General features: G+C 33.7%; 1 protein-coding gene across 8 annotated transcripts in view; it reads right to left on the reverse strand.

Moving 5' to 3' along the window:
- Nucleotides 1-2,650, reverse strand: part of LOC127871517 (multiple epidermal growth factor-like domains protein 11) — a 177,800-nt gene extending 175,150 nt beyond the window's left edge. For all 8 annotated transcript variants that reach the window (XM_052414530.1, XM_052414531.1, XM_052414528.1 and 5 more), the window contains exon 1: nucleotides 2,448-2,650. In XM_052414530.1, coding sequence (XP_052270490.1) covers nucleotides 2,448-2,634 — 187 coding nt within the window. In that variant the 5' untranslated portion in view covers nucleotides 2,635-2,650. The remainder of the gene's footprint in view (nucleotides 1-2,447) is intronic.
- Between the last annotated feature and the right edge of the window lie 11,927 nt (nucleotides 2,651-14,577).

Below are 14,577 nucleotides of genomic sequence, written 5' to 3' on the forward strand. Positions count from 1 at the left end.
TGTGTCGTATGGATAGATAACGTTGCGGGAATTCAAAATGAAATATATTGTTCCACACTAAAATAAAAACGATCATTTTGTATCTCGTTAAGTCTATGTTAACATACCATATAAAGCGTTAACATCTTGGATTTTGCTAAAAGGAACACTGATTTGTGTATGGGTATATATATATATATATATATATATATATATATATATATATATATATATATATATATATATATATAAACAAATAAAAAATAATAAAAATAAATAAAATCAAAGCCCATGATTTTGGTATTTGATATGTGACCTCATGCTCTGGTAGCGCATTTCACGGGTAATATGATTTTAATATTTGTCAAATTATGTTTTATGACGGCCCTCTATCATGTTTACGTCCCTATGCTCTTTATTTGCTACGCCCAGGTGGTAGCATGTTTCTCTTAAACTTTCATAGCGAAGTCATTACAAATCATGGCATGCCTTATTATGAAGCTCCATCAGATCCTTGATATTTGGTCTGAAGCATTATGTGATGGTGATATTTATATTGTTTTTTCTTCCTTGTCTTGTATGTCTATCGTATGTGTTTCAACAATACGACCAGGAACAACAAATTCATGCCAACAAATACTACGTTATTAACTTAAATACAAATATTGCTTTTAAAGTTAACTTCAGTTTTTTTTTTAAATAAATAATTATGAAAAATGTTTCAAACTGTCATAATATATCTATACAAAACCAAATCTTTAACAAGAAATAATACAATAAATGCAGCGATCATTATTTACTGCATACGCGTAATTAGCTTGACAAGACCATCATACCGTTGTAACAACTATACACTCATTTTTTGTCTGTGAATTCCGCATGTTCTGCTATGAGAGTTAGTTTATTATCACACCATTCTAATGTGTTTTTCAGGCCTGTCCAGTTCATTAATAACGGTATGTTTATTCCAATTTTATTTTTTTAGTTCAGCAGCCGGTATCTTTTACCATTTGTTAATTTTCAACACTAATAGTCGGTAACAACATCGCTTTTTATATTATGGCTGTATGAATATGAGCATTACTAAACTAAACATGGTTCCATTATTGGCATGACTTCTTATTACAGATATACGTGATTCTTTGATAACACATGGTATGTTAAAGTTAAGATTGAATGGAAAATAACACACGCATACCACAATTATTGACTCTCTTTATATATAGCGGATGCATTTAGATAATTCTCTTCTGAAACATTACGTAACCGACAAAATAACCAAAACTTACTGTGCAGTTAAACTTCCAAATATTTGGTAAACACACTACTTTAAGACAAATAAAACTCAACATTTTCTAAACATAAACCATGGCTGTTGTAACAAAGACACTAGTAGCCTGTGACCTTAAAGTCTTCGTTTACTTTATTTTCCGCAAGAAAATAAGGACAGTTACTAAATTACACGTGATGCAATATAGCTTGTATTTAATGATATATAGAAAATACAAGGTTACTGCCTGATCTTTTTGTAATATATCGGGCAAGGATTAGAATAACATAAAGGCGAGGCTTGCCGAGCCGTCATTTTATTCTTGCCGAGCCTGATATATTACAAAAAGATCAGGCAGTTACCTGGTTTTTTTCTGTTTATCATACATCTACGTCCCCGATTTTAAAGAAATAATTTAAAAGATCGCTAAAAATCTGCAGTTTTAGCGGGAAAGAATATGACTTTTGTCGTTTAACGTGTGAATAATGACGTCATGAGCACGCGCGCTTAATATTTGTAAAAATATTTTGTGTTTACAATATATATTACATCTTGGTATCAAATTGTTAGTTTTGTTGAAACTGATTCGATTTTACTAAAAATGATTTCTTTATATTTGATTCCGATTAATATGACCATCCTCCACACATGACCGATATATCATGTTGACCTTGATATAAAAAATATATCACGCATAGTTAGTGTTAGTGTCCCATAAATTCCAGCTAAAGGTGGAGCAAAGACCACAGTAGTCGGCGGTTTATGTTTTGTATTCTGTTAATTTAGTTCTGTTTCGTGCACGAAATTGAAATTATCCGATATTAATATTGGGTGCTACTTGTTTTATTAAAAAAAAAAGAAAATGTTCAGTCCTGCGTTTTAAATAAATACCTGTTATTAGTTTAGTTATCGTAACACATTTATTTAAATAATTATATTGTCTGTATTGATTTGCAATTAAGCTTAACTTCAGGCTTCCGGAGTTTTCAACTTTTTCGATATCATACAAATTAAAATATAAAATTACCCTTATCACATTTTGAACTGTTCTATCCTGGTTCGCAACCTAATTGACAATTCCCTGTTAAACAAGTTATTTGTAAATTACAATTTCATGATAATGTATGGTGTTATGTCTGAAAATCTTACTTCTTACCTCAAAAGTTTATAGTACAAACTTGAAGTAATTCGTTCATACCGTTTTGCTGAAATATTTTAATCTCGCAGATCGTCATGACCTTTCCTGCCGATGTTCCGTTATTTAATCCCGTTATATTGACGAATTGTGCAAGCCGTGGCGGGTTGAATACTATTGCTGGGTCACTATTAGTTATTTCTCTGCAATCCTCCTCAATCTCATCTAGAAGTCCTACGCAAAGGCGCATGTTTTGAGACTGATCAATGTCTGTAAATATATTATCAAATAGATCAATAATATTTTACACGTAATCGGAAGCGGCTTTATGTTAGATATATATGTATATATATATATATATATATATATATATATATATATATATATATATATATATATATATATATATATATATATACCAATACATAGTGCCAGTTACGCGGTCTCTGTAGTTTTCAGACTGTACTTACGAGGTCAATATAAAAAACGGGGTCTATATACAACCCCGCAATCTAGGCTCCTTTAATTACTATGAGGGGGGTGTAGGGGAGGTAATGCAATCAAATCTCACAATAAGGTCTTAAATCGAAAACCACAATCAGGTCTGAAATTGAAATTGTATATACCTCGCAAATAAGTTCGCTATATATTTCCTTGTATAAGACGTTAAATAAATGACGTATTTATATACAATAATAATAGTAGGTACCCCTATATACCTTAATTCGTGTTTATATCGGATAAAAAAGGGTATGGAGATACATGTATTTAAAGTGGGAACCCCATAACCTATTTCTAAATACAAATACAATAGATACATGTATCTCCATACACTTGTTTATCCGATATAAACACGAATTAAGGTATATAGTGGTACATAATAATAAACACGCTTGTTTAGACAGGAATACACACACGTTTAGGAAAACGAGTATTTAGAAATGAATACACACATGTGTAGACTTGATACATACCGATTTATAATTTATTCTCTATCGGACTTTCCAAACCCCGTGATAAGTACATTGAAAAGGGAAAATAATCATGCTCTATAGTATTTTCATACGTTTTATGAAAATTTATTCTTAACAAATGTTTGAATTGATGAAAAACTTAGTATAGAATGTTAACAAATTTTTGCCTGGTGACAAAAATAGTGTAGCCATCAAACATAGTGCCTTTATCGTTCATGGTTATTAAGTTTTGAACAATTACTTTTATTAGCCCGCCTCTTAATCAAAGCGCTAAAAGTCCTGAAGTTCTCTATTTTTAATGTGTTCAATATCAGTCACCTTTAAAGGAAGGCCAATCAAATTGCCATAATTTTTTAAGTGTCGATACGAGGAAGATTTTGCTTCTACATGGGCGATATTTTGTTTTTACAGAGGTGTGCTTTTACAAACACTTCAAGGGAGGAAAAATGACATTAATAATATCTCATAATTTTTTTTAAGATTCACAAGGGCTCCTTATGATAAAAGAAGCTAAGTAAAACAAGAGCTCCGCGGTCAGAAACAGATCACCCCCCCCCCCCAAACAGGGCCTTGACACCAATCACTCGTATGACATATCGAACGGAAACCAATTTAACACTTAATGTCACAGAAACAGTCAGTGAACCTGACCTTTGAACTAGTAACCACAATTTTAATAGTGGACATCCAAGGCATATGCACATGTGAAGTATCAAGCTAATCGGTCAATTCGTTGACGAGTTATTGATCGGAAACTGTTGTGTATGTGGGTTTAAGACAACGCGAGAACACCGGACTGTTTGATGGCTAGTTTAATACTACACAGATGCAGCGATAGGCATGCAGCAATACAACATGGTAGGCGGGGTTTATCATGATTGACGTGATCATTATACATACCAGAAACGATGTTCACACTTATTGTGATAGTGACCTTGACCTTTGACCTAGTGACCACAATCAATTTCAATATGGGTCATCTGCTGTCCAATGCTAATGCACATGTTAAGTATCAAGCTAATCGGTCGATTTATTGACGAGTTATTGATCAGAAACGAGTTTCACATTTATTGTGACAGTGACCTTGACCTTTGATATTGTTACCCAAATTTCAATACGGGTCATTTACTGTCCAATGCACATGTGAAATATCAAGCCAATCGGTCAATTCGTTGACGCGTAATTGATCGGAAATGAACTGGTCTACTGACAGACAGACCGACAGACCGTCGACACACCGACCGACCGACATTCCGCAAATCAATATACCCCTTTTCTTCAAATAACAAAGAGCACACAGTCGTATACAACTAAACTTCAACAAAAAAAGTGGGAATCTGAACAGACAGGAAAAAACACAATTTACACCCCGTTTTTACTTAATTTGCTAAATAATGTTTTTCCTAAGGGTAAAACACAAGAAGAAGTATAAGAACGTTATATATTTATTGTCAAAGCTTTCACAAAGGTACGTGCATTATGTTTATATTCTATTATTTGTCAAAATATCACAGTACTGTGACTATTTGATTTCATTCTTTACACAACACTACCACCATTTCCGCCTCTATACCAAGGAAATGTCTCTGATATTATGAAGTAACAAGTTTTACGAGAGAAATAAAACGTGCAGATACATTAATAAAAATCTTTAATGTTAAAAGTAACAAGTTTTCTAAGGGGAAATAAAACTTGCAGAGACATTTATTAAAAATCTTTAATGTTAACATTGGAAATAATGTACAAGAGTTAGTGACATAGGTGAAACGAATAAAAAGTAAAGCAATCAGACACTCTTCATGAGTACCAGGACATGAAGCTTTAATTTTTATGTAATGACGGGATTTATTTCGATAATTAAATCAGTCATTTTCCAAAAAAGAGTATACAAGTATATACTCAAAATATAAATGGCATATCACAGAAAAAAAAATCCAACGCTATTTATCAAATTTCAGTATAAATTCCTGATCGTTTGAGTATAGAGGGAACAGCGGCCTTGTGGTAGGTCGTTTGTCAGGAAATCGGAGGGTCCCTGGTTAAAATCCCACTCTGACAACTGGAATTTTTCTGAGCAAAAAAGTAATTCCACGCTTGCTCCTCTCCACGGACGACTTATATCACACTGCTCGGCGCGTAATTTTAAATGTAGACTGAAGATGTACCATCATCATTGTAAGACTATAAACCGAACCTTTAGCTTCAAATTTGACACGTGTGCATAATTCATAATAATTCATATGATCCGTTTTAGTAAATTGGCAGTAAATTGACGATGTCGGAGCATACTCTTCCGCGATCGGAACTCTTTCCCTGCGCAAATTCAGGTTGAGTGTAAAATGTACCATTTACTATTATATCACATGATATAATGTTTTACAGGTGAAATATTTTGCATTTAATCCTTGGTTTCTGAGTGTTTTGTTTAACGATAGTTACCGCGAGGCGATTTATTGAAAACTATTTATCTTAGTTGTTCGCTTGCAACTGACCTCGCCACGTAACTCTCAGACTAATTTGTAAAGAGCGAGTGATGCAGAAACCTGTTTAGAAATGTTTGCAACCTACCGGCCCCGTAATTAATCTAGAAAGATTCCAATCATGCAAATTGTCCACTAGCGGTTGCAAATCACGTTCTAATTGTTCTGTGTAAGACCTCTCACAACAATACGTATACGATAATGTATAGCGCTCCGCGCGTTCTTATGAAGCTTCCTTGACACAATTGCATGAAATAATGGTAGTTTTAAGTTGTTTGTTTCTTGTTTCAGTGTACCGGGAACCGTATCAATACTGTCAATGTAAAGAAAATGTGGGAGTTTATTTTTATTGTTATATAATCTAGTAAATTTATATACGTGTACATTATATATTGAAAAAAATAAAAGCAATTATGTAAGAATGGTTTTGTTGATAGCAATTGTCTGAGTTTTGAAAAACTACACGTGTAAATTAAGCAAATATTCTAGATAGTTGATTTTAAGGTAAATTATATTGTGTTCATAAAACACAATTGATAAATCACAATCATTTGGAACTTAAAGAAATTTCAGTTTTTGTATGTATATGTGTATTTTGTTCTTGGTAAATATTATCATACGGTCTGGTAATATGAACATTGCGAAATTGTGCGCGTAGAAGGCAATATAGACAACATGTAAAACCATATTAATAATTACAATTAAATAAATGACAGTAGTAGATAGGACCTTAATATTAAACACGGCATATATTTACACAATACCCTTCTTCAAATTAATCAAGGGATAATGATTTAATAAGCCTGCTTTATGATATATCGAATTGTTTTATATCGCAGATCTTGTGAAAACTTATAAAATGACGATCCGATTTATATTAGCACCCCATACCCATTCTGTATGTTTCCTCTGAGTCTTTCCAGTCAAACACATGTTAATGATAATATCGTGATATGTATTAATGCTATCTTTTTATGGTCATTTTCGAAGTCGTTTTTATTTTATTTTTTTAATGAAAAATTAGATGCTGGTTTAAACAATACAGTTTACGAAAATGCAATACCATGATCTGTGCGGCCGTAAATTTCAATTTTCGTCACAAAGTATGGTTGTCCAATTTTGAGTGAAATCCATGCAGGTCTTGAAATGGTTGTACAGCAATTACAGGTGTCCGCGTATGTACTATTGTTGCCATCAATCACTCGATGAGGGTCCCATGTATCATACACAGTACCTCCACTCCTCAGCGTGACATTATTCAGGGGAAGAATTTCATCTCCTGCAATTAATTATAAGATGCACACATAACACTTATGTGATAAAGTTGTTTTACCTTGTGTGAAGCGTTTGTATTCAAATCATGTGTAAATGAAGACCAATGGATTTTCGGTAACACTTGTTGATTGAATAGACCTGTTAGAGTTAGTTAGACAGAACTCGTTTTCTCCAAACCAACCGTAGTTGTTTAGTTGAAAATATAATATTATTTATTGGAGTTTCATTTGAAATGCATCGCCGTGAAGTTTAAAATCGTTTTGCTCTTAAATGTTTATAATTCCAGGCTAATTGAGAGGTTAAGGCACCCTTGAAACGGTTTTTACCTCCGAAGTGTTGCACAACCAAGCAGTGATCCTAAGTAAATTTATGTTCGGAGTGTTAATCTTTTTTATGATTCAGCGTTTTCAATCGTGTTTAAGTGTAATAAAAATGGTCTACCCTATTTCCTATGCGTTGTGTTGATCGTTACAAGACCTTGATCACATGATTCTTCCAGGCTAGTCTTTTGATTTTGTCCTGTGCCCAATTGTATCCATGAAAGCGTCAATATTAATGGTCTTTTGTGTTGATAAAAAATAACGTATTTACGTCACATCATAAACAATATATTTTTTTATCTTCACGTCGTCAGATATATGAAGCAAAGCAGTGTAGATGTTTTTGATGTTAGTTAGTTATATTACACCTATTTATAATTATTAAAGTGCTGGTTTAAACGCGTTTTAACTATCGATCGTTCTAATGCGATGACACCAGCTTTAATGCTTTCAGTTGTGAGTGTTGTCTTATGATATTTAAATAATAGACTGGACAGTATTGGACAAGAGTTTGTCCGCGCAATACAGGGTAAACCTCGCCAATATATTACAAAACATATTTCGATAACAGCCATAGACATCTTTACGCTTATTAAAAAGAATGATAACCTTTGTACTGGGTATATGGGTACAATTTACGATATTTATACATGATAAGTGCCCATACAAAGGGAGATTGTCGATAAATATGTGTGTTCTTTGGACAAAAGTCCATTTATACAATGCCATCTGAAATAATGCGGAAAATCCGACGGAAAATGAATAATCTCACGGAAAAGCCAATAATGAACAAACATGGTAAAATTAACGAAATGAAAATTGTATTTAAAAAAGTAATACTGTATCATAAAGAAAAATTGGTCGAGCACTTCAACTTAAATAGGCATATCTCAGAAGAGCGAACTTTAATGTCGAAATTTTGGTTTCGAAAAAGGTATCCAGTTTCCGTTAATAATATAAATGAAACGATTAGAGTGTTTTTGTTTTGTAGCTCCATAAATCATTGAGTTAGACAGTTGTTGTAAATTCATGTTGATACTTTAAAATGAAGGTATTACAATGGATGTAAAACCAAGCATTGCTGTTACAGTCTCCTTGAATAAATGATGCAGACTGCAATTTCACTGTTATGTCATTTACACCCCTGTGAAGTTTTCATAGTTTCTAATCGTCCGAAAATAGTATGACCTTATTGCTGTAAGTTTTTTTATATAATGCACTCAATGGTTACAGGTTGTTATCAGGTTTCAGTTAATTTGATAGTTTGGCTTGATGTCGCCGGTCGTTCTACAACGTTTATCTCGGTTTTCCGAGATAGGTCGAAGTTTTAGGATTGTGCACATTTGTTTAACAAGCACTCAAGCAGCCATTTGTGTCGCGCTTAAATAAATCAGGGTTGGGCAATTAAGTTCACCGTGGCGTAATGGATATGGTGTCCGCCTAGCGATCTGGAGGTCACGGGTTCGATCCCCACTCGGGGAGCATTCTCTAGATCTTCCCCAAAGACAACAAGTACTTGTTGTAGGTCCAGGAAACGGACTCAGAGCGGTTCTATAAGGCGGGTGCTTTCGATGCAATCGAGCAAAAATTAATAGGTTTAAACTTTATAAATCAGGAAACTCTAAGATCAAACTCATGTGCAAGGTGAAGCTTTGGGCATTACTTTAGAATGCCATATAGTCCGTATGTAATCGCTGCTGCACATATAGCTACTTATGGTAGAAGAACATTGGTTCCGATTGGATTGGACATATCTGGAGACTTTGTTATATTTAACTCAAAATAGTATTGTTTATACAGCTGCTATGGCAACTGAATTTGTTGTTAAAACATGTGATTTCTTTCTAGCTTCAACAAATAAAGAATTCAATGTTTCACAAAAACGATTAATTTAAACGTGAATTTAAACCTTACGATGTTTGTATATATGATACAACTATTATTTATGGTTATTATATTGAAAATTATGAGGTATGTGGTATATATGGAAACTGAAAAAAATCATCAAAACAACCATAATAATTGTGGGCTCATTCACGACAATAATTTTGGTAAAAAACTTATACATAGGTGTTTGTCATTTAAATGGGCAATACTCAAAAAAAGCTTTTAACTTCAGGTTCGCATAGATTGGTTGAACCAAAACCTTAAAGTAACTCAATACTTATTATAGTTATAATTTTACGTGGAAAATACAGTATCGTTATTATGGTCATATTTTACTGCACGTCTGCACACTTAATATAACCTATTAAAAAAAATCAATTAATAACAGTTTCGTCCAAGGTTTCTTAAAAAAAGATATTTTTTATACCGAATGTTTCTAAGAGAAACGTGTACGTGTTTTTTTTTTATTAAAGAGCTTTAAAGAGGAAATAACATTTGATAAGCTAAGACAATTAATATAATAGTATTTCGAGATACGAGTTTCCATTTCCGTCTAGCCGCCTATTTATACAAAGTTATTTCGTATTAAAAGTAGAGCAATAACATATGTGCGATTAGTTGTTTAAACAAAGTAAAATAGTTACCGTATACGCCGAGTATCAGAAGCACAAATCCAATGATAGAAACCATAGTTTTAAGCACTATATTGCGAGCCTGGCTTCAGTGTCAAGCGTTTACTTTAAATACGACAGTTAATGCATGTCCATGTCTTCACGTCGTTGAAATATCACATAATAAATTTTTAGTTAAAAACTATTTTAAGTACCATAAAGAAGTAAGCAGGAAGTAAAAATGTTATCTAGATAAAAAGATGGGTCAAAACCCATTCGTCTTCAATGAATCGGCGTGTTTATCAAAGAAATAGATAACTACATAAACATTGGGACTAGTTGAACAGTTATATCGTTCGCGTTATCAGCCCATTTTAGACGTGCAGGTTTATATTTGTAATTTTGTATAATTTGTCAAAAATAACCACAAGCCATATATTTTGCTTCCTCGACTATGTGAAAACTTATTTATTCATATATATGTATGAATAATGAGCTCCAAGTTGCAGTATAAAAAATTGACTTATTGTACATATGTTATTTTAGGTAATCGAAAAGTTTCCTGAACAATGGCAACTAAACAGTCATCAATCATTGCTTGAGTTAAGCATCTTGGGTTCATATTTGTATTCGTTAATAAAAGCAAATTTTTGTTACAGATGCAACTAGATATGATCGCAGTCAACTAATTATACTGTATAATACGGAATACCGTAAGGGCAATTGTGGTTACACATTCAAATCCAGAGGGCGACAATGCGATAGTGCGATGGCGACAATGCGATTGTACGATGACGACAGTGCGACCATACGATGGCGACAGTGCGATAATACGATGACGACATAACGATAACGCGATAGTAAGATGGCGACAATGCGATAGTACGATGACGACAATGCGACAATACGATGGCGACAGTGCGATAGTACGATGGCGACAATGCGAAAATACGATGACGACAGAACGATAACGCGATAGTAAGATGGCGACAATACGATAATACGATGACGAAAGTGCGACAATACGATGGCGACAGTGCGATAGTACGATGGCGATAATTTTGACGATAGTGCGATAATACGCTGACGACAGTGCGACAATACGATGGCGACAGTGCAATAGAACGATGGCGACAATGTGATAATATGATGGCGACAATGCGATAATACGATGACGACATTGACACAATACGATGGCGACAGTGAGATAGTACGATGGCGACAATGCGATAATACGATGACGACAGTACGATAACGCGATATTATGATGGCGACAATTCCAATTCACTGTAAGCAAAATGCCTTTATTCATTTGATATAGACAACACAGTTTTTAAGAATGCGACACGAACTGGCGGATTAGATAACATAACTCGGCTGTGTTATTAACAAAATGTAGTTCGTTATGCTTAAAACCATGTATCAAAAATTCTTTACAAGATAAGTATTGATGCAAAGCATCAAAGGGATTCGGAAATTTCAGTGTAAAAGGCACTCAATGAAGTTACATGGAACGATTTTTTTTCTACTGTAAATATTAATATATTGACCGATTATCTTAAACAAAATAGAAAAAGATACTGGTATAATCAGTATCTATAATTTTGTGTTATAACCCCCAAATAACCATTATTTATGATTTTGCGTTGTAACCCCCAAATATTTCATAAATCATTTTATTTACATTGGTTGTCCTTTTTTACTGGCATCCGTGTGCAGTTTGCATTAATGGAACAAAACTGTGTAGTTTTAAAAAATCTGCTTCATCTTGTAAGCGTAATTTCATATTTTTATCAACTTCAAGGAGAGATGATTCTGAATTTATTCTTACGTTGCTCATTTACGATAGGGGTTGAGTACTCATTGATATGAAAACACTGTAAAAGTTTGAATAAAAAGATGAATGAAAACTGCAAATTGCATAAAGAAGCTGCATTTCACAATGCTTTGAAATTCAGTAAAAGATCATAATACGATGACGACATTGACACAATACGATGGCGACAGTGAGATAGTACGATGGCGACAATGCGATAATACGATGACGACAGTACGATAACGCGATATTATGATGGCGACAATTCCATGATACGGTGACCACACTACGATATATCTTTCGCATTAGCGCCATGGTACTATCGCACTGCCGCCATCGTAGTGTCGCAATGTCGCATTGTCGCCATCGTAATATCGCATTGTCGCCATCGTACTATCGCATTGTCGCCATCTTACTATCGCACTATTGCAATGTCCTCCTCTGGATTTTAATGTGTAACCACGATGGTCCTAACGGTATTCCGTAGTATAAACGGTCAAATCAATAGTGTCAACATTCGAATAAGCCATTTCATAATATAAATTAACTGTTTGGACGGCGAAATTTAACTTTTTGGCCCGTTAACGTGGCTTAACTTCCAAGTATTTAGTAAGTACATAAACACAGCAAGTTAAGTACTCTCGTAATACACAAGGACAGCTCGAAATTAAGTTTTAAAGCGTGAAAAAAACGCTGTAAAATTATACGGCAGTCGTCTGTAAAGGTCGGCATAGCTTCCACCCCCTCATCGGGAAAAGTTTTTGTATACACATTATCATTCCTTTGCATTTCGAAACTTAAGACGCTTTGTTATATGGTAACCATGCGTACATTTCGAGATTGCGACATGGCGACATGGCGATGTATTTTATGTATTTCAGTATTTATATAGAACGCTGAAACTGAAGATAGCGGCCTTCTGTTATATATATATTGACGAATGGTGGTATTGTATAAATTTCGTGATACGTTAATTCCGACTTAATTAAATGGATAAGAAATATATTAACAGTGTTGATTGTCAAGTTACTTTTTAAGCAAGTTAGAGTACTTTATGTGACCCATGGCGTGTAATTAACAGTAGAAAATCAGCACTTAAAAAGAGTTTTCACTGTAAGCAAAATGTCTTTATTCATTTGATATAGACAACACAGTTTTTAAGAATGCGACACGAACTGGCGGATTAGATAACATAACTCGGCTGTGTTATTACCAAGATTTAGTTCGTTATGCTTAAAACCATTTATCAAAAATTCTTTACAAGATAAGTATTGATGCAAAGCATCAAAGGGATTCGGGAATTTCAGTGTAAAAGGCACTCAATGAAGTTACATGGAACGATTTTTTTCTACTGTAAATATTAATTTATTGACCGATTATTTTAAACAAAATAGAAAAAGATACTGGTATAATCAGTATCTATAATTTTGTGTTATAACCCCCAAATAACCATTATTTATGATGTTGTGTTATAACCCCCAAATAACCATTATCTATGATTTTTCGTTGTAACCCCCAAATATTTCATAAATCATTTTATTTACATTGGATGTCCTTTTTTACTGGCATCCGTGTGCAGTTTTCATTAATGGAACAAAACTGTGTAGGTTTAAAAAATCTGCTTCATCTTGTAAGCGTAATTTCATATTTTTATCAACTTCAAGGAGAGATGATTCTGAATTTATTCTTACGTTGCTCATTTACGATAGGGGTTGAGTACTCATTGATATGAAAACACTGTAAAATTTTGAATAAAAAGATGATGAAAACTGCAAATTGCATAAAGAAGCTGCATTTCACAATGCTTTGAAATTCAGTAAAAGATCATAATAGATTTATTGCTCCGATATTCAGCATTTTCAATAGGGTTCGAGTAATACTGATATAAAAACACTTAACAAGTTTGGAAAGATTCAGACGAAAGTTGTGAAATCTTTTAAACAAGTGGAAATTGTTTATTTTGTCAAATTTAATAGAAAAAATTCTGGACTTATTGCCCCGATGTTTCTCATTTTTAATTAGGTAAAAATGCTCATTGATATGTAGACGCTGTAAGTTTGGAAAGAATCGGATAAAAAATATTGATATAATCACCTAACCAAGCAGTTTTTCACTTTTATTTTTATATTCAGAGAGACATAATTCTGGACTTATGGTCCGATATTGCTAATATAGAGAGTTTGGGTTGGGTCCTCGTTGATAAAAAAAAAACCTGTGCAAGTTTGGGAACAATCGGATGAAAATTTTGGACTTTGAACAACGATTTCAAAATTTCTCAAATTCTAAGGAAGATAACTTTGGACGTAATGGTCGGATAATGCTGAAGGGCCCATACCACCTGGATAGTAATGCGTGTCGCGCTTCGCGCTCTAAATGTGGTTTAAAAAAAATCCGAGGAGTGTTTGACTCTAAAAAATGGTTGCTGGGACACAGCTCCTCCTTGATAAGCGGCTGCTTCCTTTATCGCAACTCATTGTTACATGTACAATCAATAATACGTGTCGCGCTTTGCGCTCTATATGTGGTAGGAATAGTACTAAGGGCCTATGATAGACAACCATAAAAATACATGGATAATAGATGTGTTGTTTGCATTTATTTGTTAATATAAAAAAACGAGTATTTTTATAAGATATTTAAGTGTATTAGTTTATTAATAGACATATAATAACGATCGCTATACACAACTTGACCAAATAGCAGTTCACAATTGATGTCAGGCGGAATAGGTCAGTTGTGAGAGCGTTAGACTGAAGTTGTTTCCGCAACAATCATCTAAAGGCTCACGGTTCAATCACGGGTTCCGGCACGAACGGAACAGTACGGCGGC

Source organism: Dreissena polymorpha, chromosome 3 (genome assembly GCF_020536995.1).
Source record: "Dreissena polymorpha isolate Duluth1 chromosome 3, UMN_Dpol_1.0, whole genome shotgun sequence".
Lineage (NCBI taxonomy): Eukaryota > Metazoa > Mollusca > Bivalvia > Myida > Dreissenidae > Dreissena > Dreissena polymorpha.